Genomic DNA, 13986 nt, shown 5'->3' with positions numbered 1-13986 from the left:
GACTCGTTCCTCATTTTCTGACACTCCTCCACTCCACAGACCTCTTCTCCCACGCTTCTGCCCCAAATCCACACTGGCCCGGGGTCCAGTGAACAGAGGCGGGGGCAGTGGCTGACCCTGCCACCGATTACGACCCGTTTGATTAATTTCCTCCAGCGTCTTGCGAGCGGTGGTCTCGAGCGCGAATCTCGCGCGCTGGCGCCGCCTCGTCCGCAGACCCCGCTCCCCCGCCGTCCAGATCCATAAATCATTGGGCCCACTGCATTCCTGGACTAACGAAACACAAGCACAGTCGGCAAAAACAACGGTCCACCCCGGGACCGGATAATGAGAGAGGATTTGGACCACTGGTCGGGTCTAAGACCGAGTGGGGGATCGGGAGAGATAGAGAGGACGGATGTGAACCCTTTCTTCTTTCATGCGTGAAAGGGTTTCACGACACCTGCACTTCATAACGATTATTGACTTGGTCAGGGCCAATTGAGAGATTCGACTAACCCCAGACCAGCAGAAAAGGCTGAGTGAGGTTAGAAACTATCCAGCTGCACATACCTACGTGAAACCTGAACTTGTAGCTCGTCTAGCCAGCCACATCACTCTGATTCGTAGCTCGTCTGCCACATCACTCTGGATACGTCAGCCACATCACTCTGGCGTCCACCCAACCCTGCAACTGCCTCAGCTGCCGGCGTCCTCCACTTCGCCCACCGGAAGCTGCGGCACGCCTCTTCAATCCGTCCCAGACATCTCCTTCCCGTCCAACCGCAGCGCCGCACGTCTGGCGCAGACAAACCTGGCGCCGCACGGCGGCCAATGCGCCGCAGGTGTGCACACATGAGACAGATGTGACGCAGGCGGTGCGCCGGCCACGCCTCGTTAACCGGGAGCCCCGCGATAGCGTCGCATGGCTGGAAATAGTCCATGGCGCGCGGAGCTAGGCGGCCCGGTTGGAACCCGGCGGGACCATCTGGCCAGGGGCGTAAAGTTTAGGTGAAGTCGCCTTGGCACCGGTTGCAGTGAGTCAGCCTGATGAATACTGGCGCCTGCTCTTGCCGCAAAGTTTCGCGGTTGCAGTCAGACAGGAATTAAAATAGAAAGTGAATGATGGTAAACGTTGGCTCAATAAGACAATTAAAAATATGTTGATTTTCAATTGTTCATATCACATTCATGGCAATCAAATGGCCAGCTCGTTGTCTTCAGTTGTCATGACAGGCAATGGCAGTTGCCGTCAACGCTAACGTCAGTTCAGCCGTAATGTAACGTCAGTCTCAACATCAGTCCACCGGGCAACGTCAGTCCCGACCGTCAGTTAGAGACTCAGTCGCCATCAGTCCTATCGTCAGTCGCCATCAGTCGCCGTCAGTCACCGCGTCAGTCCCACCATGTCCCACCGTCAGTCGCCGTCAGTGGCCGCTCCAGTCACCCCTCCCCCACTCTCAGTCAGTTCCAGCCTCAGTCGCCATCGGCCCCAACGTCAGTCCCCACGCCAGTCGCCACGTCAGCCCCACCGTCAGTCCTATCGTCAGTCCCACCGTCAGTTGCCGTCAGTGGCCGTCAGTCCTTGCGTCAGTTCAAACCTTAGTTCAGTCCTACCGTCAGCCGCCGTCCGTCTCCGTCAGTTCCTGAGTCACTTCCAACGTCAGTCCCACCGCCAGTCCCAACATCAGTCCCCAGCCACGTCAGTCCCCACGTCAGTGGCCGCTCCAGTCCCACGTCAGTGGCCGCTCCAGTCACCGTCAGCCCCACCATCAGTCCCACGTCAGTGGCCGCTCCAGTCGCCGTCAGTGGCGGCTCCAGTCACCGCCACACCGATCCCTCTGATAACCGGACGGGTTCTGGCCGACCCGGCGCGGTCCGAGCTGATCGCTGCCCTGATAACGGCAGGTACGGCGACGGGTCCGCGGCGCTGTCAGACTGGCCGGCATACCACCCAGTCTGGACACATCCGGACACCTTAGTGGGCAGACTGGAGTCTGGACACAGACTGGCCGGCATACCACCCAGCCTGGATACATTCAGATACCTTAGCAGGCAGACTGAGGCAAATATGTACTGGACACAGACTGTTGGACAGTCTCGACTCTCGAATCGACAGACTTGGCGACTTTGCCGGACAGTCAGGGATCGCCCAGTCACCCCGTAACGCAATTATTACACTCCTGGTTCCAGGACGCCTCGTGGAGTATTACTGGACACCTTGCCAAATAGTGTCGAAAGCGACACTTGCAACCTAGCGGAGAGCATTCTGGGCATCCTGGCCCCTTCCGCAAGCGAAATGGACAGTGGACACTTCGAACAATTTAGCGAACAATTCTGAATTCGCAAGCTAATAAGCTGCTCAACAGCCAGACAGACGATTGGCAGACAGCCGGCCAGACGGGACAGTCTAAAGGCTAAACGCATATTTGCTGGAAGCCGCTGCCGTAACCAAACAAGCCCCACCAATGCAAAACGGTCAACGCACACTGGATGGAGTCCGGTAACCAAACGAGCCACCTGACGAACAAACAGCGGAACGGCTGCCGAACTAAGCAAACATGGTGTCCAAGTTGCGGAACCACCACGTCCTTCCAACATCAGCTTCAGAAGGATTGGTTCGATAAGACGAATCGAATCGCTTGATGTGGAATATTCTATGGTCACCTTTTAGTGATGAATATATGGCGGAAATGATGAGCCGCCAAGCATAGCAAGTCAGGGTCAATCAAGCTTCCCTGGCTTCTCCTGGTCCACCTTCTAGCATGTCCCGTCTTGACTAACCTCCGTATGTGGTACGCCCTGTACCCCTACCCACTCACCCCCCCCCCCCCCCCCCGCCCAGTATCCCCACAGGACTTACCATTGAGAGGGATCCACTGTAGCTCGAGTAGAGGCTGTATGGGTAGCTGAACGGGTGACGCTCAGCCAGGGGCTCGTACGGCCTCCCACCTGCCAGAGAGCACGCCAATGTCGCAGGGTCAGCATGTGGTCAGCAAGCGTAAACAGGCGACGATAAGGGCTATATTGGTGTGCGGCAAACAAGGACTAATTGTGAGATGGGGAAAATATATATTGACAGGAATAAGCGGAGCCCTTGTCGTTTGAGTGATCATCTGAAATAACTTATGTCGTTGCCTCCAGAAATTGCATCAGATGTATGATACCTACATAGAACAGCAAAGTTATGCTGAAAGCTAAGCTCAAGAGACAATAACTTGGGCAAAAAACGCTTGCAAAATTACCTTGTCAACTTCGAAATCAATAACAGTCGTCTTTATGTCACTCAATGTCCATTTCTCCTGTTGATCAACTAACAAAATACCAGCTCTATAAGATCACACAAAAACACATCTTGTCATTCCGTTCTAATCCCCCACCCATCCCCACCTGTCATCTTGAGGCACGAAGCGCTCCCCTCCCCCTGCCCTCAACTGCACCAATCAGCACCTATGTAACCATCACCACCTAACACCACCCCCGACACCTATCGTGACGCACACGCCACATCACACCTCTCGGGAACCAATCGCGACGCGCGTCGGATTCCGAAGGCAAATTCGGCGCGGACGCTGTCGCCTCATTAGAAGGAGGAATTTAATAATGCTGCGATGCTGGTGTGATAGTATTGTGGTCAGACAAGCCAAGGTCGCTGTTAGCGTCCCGTCGACAAAAACGACCCCGAACTAGCCGTCACGGAGGGCTTAACGACCGGTGGGACACGATGGGATATTGTGGGATACAGTGGGACACGGTGGGGTACTGTGGGACAAGGTGGGATACTGTGGGATACGATGGGGCCAGGTGAAATGGCAGCACGAGACACAGTGGGACACGGTGGAAATAAGTGGGCAGGGTGGGACATACTTGGATACAGTAGGACCAGGCGGGATATCTTACTGGGATACAGTGGAAACAGCTGGGATAATGTGGGGCAGGTTGGGATGGTGGCGAGATATGCAGTGGGACAGGGTGAGATAGTGAAACAGGGTGGGATGTAGTGGGACCCAGTGGGACATTGTGGGATACAGGACAACGTGAGGAAAGTTTGCACCTAGTGGGATAGTCATACAACAGTGGGATCGCCGATATTTAGTGAGGTTAAGTGAGAATGATATGACGCAGGAATGTGTATGCAAGCCATACTGCAGATATTTGTTATGGTTATTCAAACCACAAACCATTGACTTGTTCATCAAATTCCATCAGTTCAGAAAAAAACTAACTGAAAAAGCTGACTGTTCTTTCCTTATCGTATGTAGTCGGTGTACCTTCAAGACAAGATATATTCTATGCTGACAGATTAAGAAATTAATTGCTTCACAACCAGGCCATCACATACGACACAATCCGAACCCCAAAACATCGATTAATATGTCAGACTCGCGACAAAAACCAGAGAACCTGTCACCTGTTCCAAATTAGGGTGACCCACACCACCCTTCCTTGCCTAGGTCCCTAATGAATCGGTCAAAAATATCTAGGAACAACACATCGATAAAAAGATCCAACGAAAATCGTGTCCACTTCACGTGCTGGTGAGGTATTTCATTTAATCCATCACCGATTTCGATTTGATATGAATGAATAAGCACATCGGAGAATCAATAAACAAGTAATTTATAACAGCTGTGAAACGGGAAAAATGCAAAGCTATTTTTCAGAACATCGAAATAACTTTTTGCAAGACTTCTTCAAACCTTCAGTGCAAAACCCAAGCTAGACATTAAGCGAAAGCAGAGTGCCACAAATGTCACGTTGGACCTTTTCCTTTTACCGAAATCACGTCAAAATTCAGAGGCAGCTGTGCAGAAGCTGTTGAAAAACGACGTATGCCAAAAATTCCATCACGTCACGCGTGCACATTATCGCTTTCCGCCCTCACCGCCAGGTGGTATCAGAAATATGGCCGTCCCTTTGTTTTGATAAATGAAAAATAATGTGTAATAACACGGTGTCATTGTTGAAATTAATTGGATGGGGACGGGCCCACAGACGTTATCTCAATCTTCTCATCCAAATTATTGATTAAATAAACGCTGTGATGTTATCAAACCCGTCTCGTTTATCTATTTCCCGAATTTAGAACAAATTTTGGATCATTAATATCGTAACTTAACATCCACTCATCCCTTCCCAAAAAGTAGCGAAGGAAGGTGGCACAGGCACAGGCCAAGAGCCAAGAGCCGCGGTCACGGTTTTGAGCGCATCAAAATCGCATGCATGTGTAAAAAAGGCAAACGTTAGTTCCGGGAATTTTAATTCATATTTCTTATATTTCTGGGCCCCAATACCCGCACCCGTTCCCTCCAAAGTGCAGTCAGTTTTCGCTCCGCGACTGCGGATTGTCGGCCGACGGGGAGCCGGGTTCCCCGATCCCCGGCTTACCGAGAGGTCCGAACGCCGAGCCGCCTTCATTCTCACGGTTGGAGCCCGCATCAGTCGCTTTCTGGAACCAAAACAACAGGAGACAGTGTCACATGTTGTGAGTCAACTCTCCCTTCCCTCAGGAGGCCCTAAAGGGGTGAAATAAACACTCGCTAACATTACACCCCACCAAAGTCCGGCCGCGCTGGCATAGCGACAACGTGCAGATCTGACTTTGGCCGGGTGTTTTTATGGCGGTCGCAGCGTGGACGTCGTCCAAGTAAATAACATGTCCACTCCGGTAGCTGTGAGATGACCGGCGAAAATTGTGCACAGTTGCTGAACGGCCCGGGGCCCCATCTGGTGTCCGAGTCCACTGCTGCGGGTTGGCCGGCCGGCGCGAGCCCGCTCAAGGTCTCGGAACCAGTTCCCGACGCGGCGCCGGCCACCGCGCGCTCTTGAGACGCTGGCCGGCCGGTATCCCCGACGCAGTCAACAAAGCCACAATGCACGGAGTTACACGCTCATTGCAGAGTTTCTGGGGAATGATTGAGTTCACCTGACGGCTCAAGTGACTCTAGATAGATGCTAGAGTCATGACTCACCGTCTCCGACTCGGTGATGAGGCTGCTCTTGTCCTCCGTCAGCCCATCCTCCACGTTGAGGTCCTCCGCTCCCAAATTATCCTCATCATCCTCCTCGTGTTTGAACACCTTCACCTCATCCGTCGAGCCTTGTTCGTCGCCGTGCGGCATTTTGGCAGCGGTCGCGCACTCGTTCACAGCACCCACGCGGCCACGAGGCCCTCAGCACCCATCACCAGCGCGACCGTCACCGTGCGCACACTGGCGGCCGCGGCGGCGGCGGCCGGCGGCCGGCCGTCGGCGAGTCTATGTCGGCGGCCGACCAATCAGCGGCCGCCTCTGATCCGGGCGCCGCGGTGCCTTCAGAAGTGGGAGGGTGCTAGCTTCTGAACCGGCGCGCGCGCGCACGGGCGTCAAAGTGCCGACGCCGGCGGCTGCCCTGTGTCGGTGGGATTGTAGTTTTCAGGTGATGATAACTGGGCCAAACTGGGGTGGATTTCAATCGGGTTTTGAGTAGATGAGTGAGTGTGTCAATGGGAGAGTAGTGGCAATGAATGGTGGCGTGAACACTGAATGGGAAGGTGCTATAGTGGCTTCCCCGTGAGGCGGTATACTGACTTACCGCGATGTACCGAGTGATCTATATGCAATGCAGTTTCAGCAGCTCACTCATCACTGACATGTCCAGGGGGGCGGGGGGTATTTGGGGCGAATACCTCCCGGAGTACCGATCCAAGGCCGGCTTTTGGATTCACCAGCCTATACAGCAGCTCATCGTGAAAATGAAAAACCAGTGGCACAGTTAAAAAGTGATTGAAAACCAGCACACGTTCCAACCGAGTGCATTACACAATTATTTATTTTTCGCAATATAGATAGATGGCCTCTGAATCACGTAACATATGAAAGTGCAGGCCATGACCTGGGTCAGGGACAGACGTCACTTACCTACCTAAAGTTTGCGAAGTGCGAGGTCAAACTCAGGTCAAAAACCCAGAGCTCTGACACATTTTAACCCCATCCTCCCACGCCTTCCAAATATTTATGCTTGCCGCCACCTGGACAGCTCAAGCAGCAGCGTTTGACTCAAGCAGCTTGAGCGAACCGTTCTGGCGCCTCTCCATTGCTTTAAATTAATGTTGTCAATGCCAATTGATCATACATGATTGCGCTCAAATGACGCTCGCTAAAGTTGCTCGCATCGATACTGATGGGAAGACACTGTCGGATCCAGAAAAGCCGCTTTAGACGCTGCAGGGATCATATCATACTCGACCCCCCAAAAGAATCAAATTCCCAAAAGCATAAACGCATATTGTTTCCTTATACCTTGCTATGCAGTTTTCAGCAAACTTTTAATACGAAAGGTATTTTAGCTTTATTGTTATGTGAAGAAAACTGCAAAATTACGCCAGCTTGTTTCGTGCACTGCGGGAGGGACAAATGTTTTAAATGTCCCAGTGGCATCCACCAGTATAGGAATAGAAATATTTGAGTGAATCTCACATTCATTTGGTGCATCGTACTCGCTTGCTGATCAGCAAAAGGCGTTATAATGAGCAATATTATACAGAACTTGCAGTAAAGCTTAATTGGGCTACGCACGCAAAACTGTATAAACCAGCTAGCACTTTCAAAGCTCTAGCAATTCACTGACGGATTAAGTGGGGGGGGCATTTAGGGCTATGCCCCCCCCCCCAAGCCCGTTTGCCCACCTCAAGAAAAAGACCGAGTTTTAACATCTATGTTAAAACTTGTTACTTGTTACTTGGTGCATGGAAAGAAAGGGGCCATTTCGGCCAACTGCCCCCCCCCCAAAAAAAAAAACGTCCGGCTGGGTTCACCAATGTTCAATTGCAATAGCACTTTCCGAACCCTCATAAGAGTATGTAGAACTCAAAAGAAGAAGCTCCAAAGAATCCCCTCTTTGTTTGAGCAATTAACTATCACTGGCAAACGCAAACTGTTGCAGCAGCTAATGGTCCAAGTGTGGAATTTATCAGTTCAGCCGGATACGCTATCGAAACCATGCGTTGACCTGCAATGGACATAACACAGTGTTGGTGACATTAATGAACTCTACTGGTGCTATGGAAGGGGGATGGCAGGGGGTCTGTTGATTGACATGATTGAAACCAGTACCGGAATTCATTAGACACACTCCAGTGGCAGTCCTCAGCCAGTGTTATTTGTCAAAATGCTGTCACTTTGGACTCTGCGTGTTCAGTGGACTGGTATACAACTCTGCGGAGGTTATTCGATATTCGTTTTCGATATTCTGGGTTGTCTATATTGACTTAGGTATATAACGGAGTTTGTGTCCATAAAATAAGTCTTGTTTTTGCAAACTAGGCACACCTATCAGTGTAAGCCTGCGTGCAGCTTGAAATAATTAACCCGCGCATGACTGGGGTATTTTCCAAAACGAGAGTGACTGAGGGGGCTCTTCAGAGCCCCCTCCTATGATCTCCGAAACCACTGGGTCGATCGTCAAAATTCAAGGGGCTTCTGATCGCCCTGGAAAAACTGTCAAGGGAAACTGATTTGCATTGACCTCGAGGTCACCGATGACGTCACAGGTCAGGTCAAAGTAAAAATTATCAGCATTTTTGCTTGTTCGCAATTTAGCATCTGACCGCCGGCTGACACAGTAGCGGCGGAACACCTTCAGTTAAGGGGGGGGGGGGGCACTGCCGACTTTTGGTCCCATTCTTTCCATCATGCAACGCCCATAGGGCTAATGTTAAAATGCCCAAATCAAAGGGGCACGGTGCCCCGGTGCCCTCCCCGTTCCGCCGCCTATGGGCTGACAAGTCCGATCAGGCCCATTTTTGGTTTACGCACTACAATCGCTCTCAAGAGCTTAGTTTTTAAACTAGATCAAATTTCCTTGCAAGAGAGGACTCAGAATACTGCCCGTGGCTGAATGCCCGGGGCTGGGGCAATTCACTGGGGCAATGAATGAATGGAGCTGAACACCGCACCCAACTGTCTGAACCATTCATTGAATTCATTCGTTCATTCATTCATTCATTCATTCAATACATAGTTATGCCCTGATATGGACGTCCGGGTCGCGGCTGCAGCTCTGGTATTGGCAAATATTTGATGCTCGTTTTTGTCTGCTGCCATTGACTGCTCAATATGGCAAATTTTACCGACGAAGGTACCGCATTTAATCTGCCACAAATAACTTTTCATAACGCTTTTCTAAAATATCAAGATCTTCCATCTGTGTAGCCTGCGCCCCACTGGGGGGGGGGCTATACAGAGCCCCCTCGGCCCTCCCGTTTTTCTGCAATATTTTCTAAAACACTGGAGGTATCAACACGAAAGTTTCAGTACCTTTGGCTGCATTGATTGGACACCTTGTGTACCAGCAACATCTTGTAGCTACTATAGGTCGGCCGGAAATGACATCAGAGTGACGTCATCTTCGGCCGATATTGATGCAAAACAGCGAAGTACGACAATTGCTCTCAAAAGCTTAGCTTTGAAACCGGCAGCTAAGCTACGGAACCGGCAGCTAACCGTAGTTCAGTTGGTAGAGCGTTGGACTCCGCGTGGTGAGAGCACGCGTTCCCGGTTACAACAGTCCGGGTTGGAAGCGCGACGGGCGCTTGACATTTATGGGCCTGGCCTGACAGGTATGGTTGCGGTTGGTGGCAGGCCGTAACCAGGTGAAGTCAGTGAGGGGACCGGCCGTGCGCGGCTATGTGCGCACGTTAAAATTTGGACTCTAAATTCCAGGGCGTATTACAACGGATTTTCACTGGGTCGGCAATAACGATCAGGGGCGGCATTTCGCATCTGATGGGGGCGGCACTTGCATCTGATAGGGGCGGCATACCGATCTTTGATGATCAAAAAAAGGCGCATTCTATAGCTCTTTTATAACTCTTTCTGAGTGATGACTCAGCTCTATCCTAAGATCAACGGTATTACGTTTATTTTACCGCGATAGTAGTTCTCTGGCCACAATGCGTCAAACGAACTATAATTTGAATTTAAAAAGTAGAGTTGCAAATTTGACTTGAGGTCAAGTTCATGACCTGACCGGAAAAGACATGTTGCATACTTACTAATCGGTCCGCATCGTCAAGCTAAAAACATCCAGCGTTTTTTTTTTTTTTTTTGCTCTAGAACAGTGGTCGGGCAGGTCCCACCAGTCCCACGGGGTGGTGCCCACTTTTTGAGCGCTGGACGGGGTCATTACCCCCACTTATCATATCCCATTGCTTACACAGCAAGGGTCATGATATTTCATATCTTTTGGTGCTTCTATTTTTCTGCGTTAAGTTCGATCAGGTACCGTTTTCCCGACACTTGGATCATCGATCTGACCCGGAAGGTCAACGTAGGTCCTTAACCTGTGCCGTGCTGGGGGCGTTTTAACGCCCACTCCCCCACCCTCAGTTTTTTTTTTTGCGAATATCTCAAATGCAGCGGCTTTGGCAAATCTTATCATGCATCTTTTCTGCAATACCTAGGTCGTTCAAGGTCAGTTCACTAGGCCACGTCAAGTGAATTTGCCTCAGAAAAGTTCAAATTCTCGCTCGATTTAAAGTCAGTGGGAGAAAATTGAAAGGAGCATCTTTTGAAGGATTGTCAAACTAAACACTCAAAAATCCAATAACAGGTAAAAATGACACATTAAATCGGAAAATTGCCACCCATGACCCCTCATAACGTCCTTGAAATCATCTCAGGTCATGGAAGGGCTCCAGCACTTTTCTGGCAATAACTTTTGATATAGACATGCTAGAGCGATTAAAACACCTTAGTTCAATGACCTTGACCTGAGGTCAAATTTTCAAAATGACCTTTGAAAGTCAAATTGTAGTTAATTCGACGAATCCCTACGAGAGGTGCACGGTGCTGGCAAAAGCAATGTCGTGGCTTTTTTATGTCAAAAGTTTAAGTCTATTAGAGAAAAACATTCTTCATTTAAACGGCTTAATAGCGGTGGGTGTTTAAACACCCCCCTCCCCGTCCCGGCGCCGGTTAGGAGTTCCTGCCTAATGGAGGCTAGGCCGTTGATCTTAGGCCAAAGCAGCTGAGTATAGTCTACAAAAGGAACGTTGAAAGAGCTATCGAATGAGCTCTTCCGCGGCGCTGCAGCTCTATTTGTCCCCGAGTTATGCGTCGGTTTGTAAATAAATGTTGAAAACAAGCAAAAATTGACCTTTGATGACCTTTGGTGACCTGACATTTGGCCTGACCTTCAACTGACCATGCCACCTACACTGTAAGGAGCGCAATCATCACTTTGAGGGGCTGTGGCGGCACCATCACATTGAGGGGCGCCATGGGCATCTTGAAGGGCGGCAACATGACAATGATGAGCGCCTCCGACACTCAGAGACGCGTCAACATTACTCTGACGAGCGGGACCATCACTTTTGCTTTTGACGACACCACCGACACTCTAAACGGCGGCACCATTACTTTAAGGAGCGTCACACTCACGGATACTTTGAGGGGCGGCACCATCATATGGAGGGGCGTTACGCATTGTTAGGGGGCGGCAACATGATATTGATGGTTTCCTCCGATACTTCGAAGCATAGGCGTAGGAACAGGGGGGGCCAGGTGGGCAAGTGCCCACCCACTTTTCGAGGTGGGGAGGCCAACCATGTGTTTTGGCCCACCCACTTTTTACTCGAGGCCCCTCGTCTCGATTTGAGATGACGTCGTCACCTTCCAGAATAAACAAACTCGGTAAAAATAAGTTACACGAATCCCCACGCACGGACTCCAAGGGGCCGTGATGGATCCAAGGAGGCCCTGTGTTCATACTTGTCAGTCGAAGCCCCTGAGACTGATGGCCTGAGAGGCCCTAGTGGATCTGAGGAGGCCCCAATATCCACACTGGTCTGGGGAGGCCCCTGACACTGGCGGTCTGGGAGGCCCCTCCATCCACACTAGTCAGAATAGGCCCCTGACACTGGCGGTCTAGCCGAGGCCCCCTACCCTCACTAGTCAGAGGAGGCCCCTCTATCCTCAATAGTCAGAAGAGGCCCCTGAGACTGATGGTCTGGGAGGCCTATCCATCTACACTGTAGTCAGAGGAGGCCCCTGAGACTGATACCTGAGAGGCCCTTATAATCACACCAGGCAGAAGAGGCCCATGAGACTGATGGACTGAGAGGCCCTTCTATTCATACTGGCCACAGGAGACCCCCAAAACTTTCGGTCTGGGAGGTCTCTCAATCCGGCACCAGTCAGAAGAGTCCCCTGAGACTGACGGCCTGGGAGGTCCTTATATTCACACTAGGAATAGGAGGCCCCTGAGACTGATGGTATGAGAGGCCCTCATATTCACACCAGTCAGTAGAGGCCCCCGAGGCTGATGGCTGTGAGGCCCTTCTGTTCATATAACTGGCCACTGGAGGCCCCTGAAACCGGTGGTCTGGGAGGGCCCTCTCTCTATCCACACTAGTCAGAAGAGGCCCCTGAGACCGATGGTCTGAGAGGCTCATTTATTCATACTGGCCACAAGAGGCCCCTGAGACTGATAGTCAGAGAGGTCCACTCCTAATGAATCTGAGGGGGCCCTCTATCCACATTTACACTTCTCTAGGGAGGCCCCCGAGACTGATGGTCTGAGAGGCCCTTTTATTTATACTGTCCACAGGAGCCCCCTGAGATTAATGGTCTGAGAGGCTCTTCTATTTATACTAACCAGAGGAGGTCCTAGGATTGATGGCCTAATAGGCCCTTCTATTTATACTAGCCAGAGGAGGCCCATGAGACTGATGGTCTGAGAGGCCCTTTTATTCAAACTAGGCAGATGAGGCCCCTGAGAATGATAGTCCGAAGAGCCATGCGGCGGCAACTGGCCGTGGCCATATTTCGGCTCGGTAGGGCCCCACAGAGCTCATGAGAGCACCTCAAGGGCTCCTAAGTAGACACGCTTATCCTCACAAGGGTGCCACGCCGGCTTCTGAAGGCTCATTGTAGCCATCTTTACGGCCTCTAACGGCTCCAACCGCCTGTGATGGCTCCACACCAGTGTTTATGAGCGCCACACAGCGGCGCCTTTGAGGGCCATACTATGTAGTGTCTCTTAGCGCCCTATATCGGTGGCTCTGGGGCCCCCACACCGGCGCCTCTGTGGGCCACCACACCTGTGCATCTCAAGGCTCTATAGGTATGTATAGTCCACAGCAGAAGTAATGTGCGGTTTCAGTCATGGGTATGTTCTGCTTCTGAAGCTTAGGAACGATTAGCCAGACTACAATGAAACTTTGAATGTAGCTTATATGTATCGTCACCCTTGCAGCTGCAATTTTAGCTATTGACATCTTCTTTTCGATCACTCCGCATTAAACAATCGCCGGTCAAAGCCAATCGTTGAGATTGGTGAAACCCTACATTACTTTAGCGGTGGGCTGTACATCTGAAGGACCCACACAGACACCTCTGAGGGCCCCACACCAGTATCTCGGAGCTCTGAAGGCCCTACACCGGTGACTTTGAGGACTCACTGGCTCCTGAGAGCACCATGTTGATGTCTAACGGCTCCACAAGGCCACTGAAGGCACCACACAAGCTCTCACTGAGCTTAAATGTCCATGCACCAGCCTCTGAGGGATTTAAGCCAGCGCATTCATAGCTCCACACCAGCAATTGTAAGGATCTGAGGGTTCCACACCGGTGTCTCTAAGGGCCACATACCGGCACCTCTGAGGGCCCCATACCGGCGTCTCCGAGGGTCCACATCTGGCGGGCACCCATCAGCGACTGAAGGTCCCATACTGTCGGCTTCGAGAGCCCCATCTGCGTCTGGGAGCACCATGCCGTCTCTAAGAACCACAGCGGCTCCTCCGTACGAAAGATGGGCGTCTGCATGTCAAAGGGGAGCGGTGCTGAGACAGTAGGGCACCTACGTGCAATAGAGTGGCGCCTATGAAACCCATAGGGGCGCCTCAATGCGAAAGAGGGGCGCCTCTGAGGCCTACATATATGGGCGTCCACATGCAATAGAGGTCTGCAAATTGCAATTGATCAATGCCATGGGGGTGCATTCATAAGAAACAGGGGCGCCGGCATG

General features: G+C 51.4%; 1 protein-coding gene across 1 annotated transcript; it reads right to left on the bottom strand.

Moving 5' to 3' along the window:
- Positions 1-1113: 1113 nt before the first annotated feature.
- LOC122367639 lies at positions 1114-6369 on the bottom strand. The gene is made up of 3 exons (XM_043340945.1): positions 5952-6369; positions 5368-5428; positions 1114-2931 (listed from the first exon to the last, which is right to left on the bottom strand). Exons 1-3 carry the CDS (start codon positions 6099-6101, stop codon positions 2798-2800), a joined length of 345 nt encoding a protein of 114 aa, XP_043196880.1. The 5' UTR covers positions 6102-6369; the 3' UTR covers positions 1114-2797.
- Positions 6370-13986: the final 7617 nt, after the last annotated feature.

The sequence above is a fragment of the Amphibalanus amphitrite genome, unplaced genomic scaffold (genome assembly GCF_019059575.1).
Source record: "Amphibalanus amphitrite isolate SeventyFive unplaced genomic scaffold, NRLGWU_Aamphi_draft 000884F_arrow, whole genome shotgun sequence".
Taxonomy (NCBI): Eukaryota; Metazoa; Arthropoda; class Thecostraca; order Balanomorpha; family Balanidae; genus Amphibalanus; species Amphibalanus amphitrite.
This window is presented reverse-complemented; position numbering and strand designations above follow the sequence as displayed.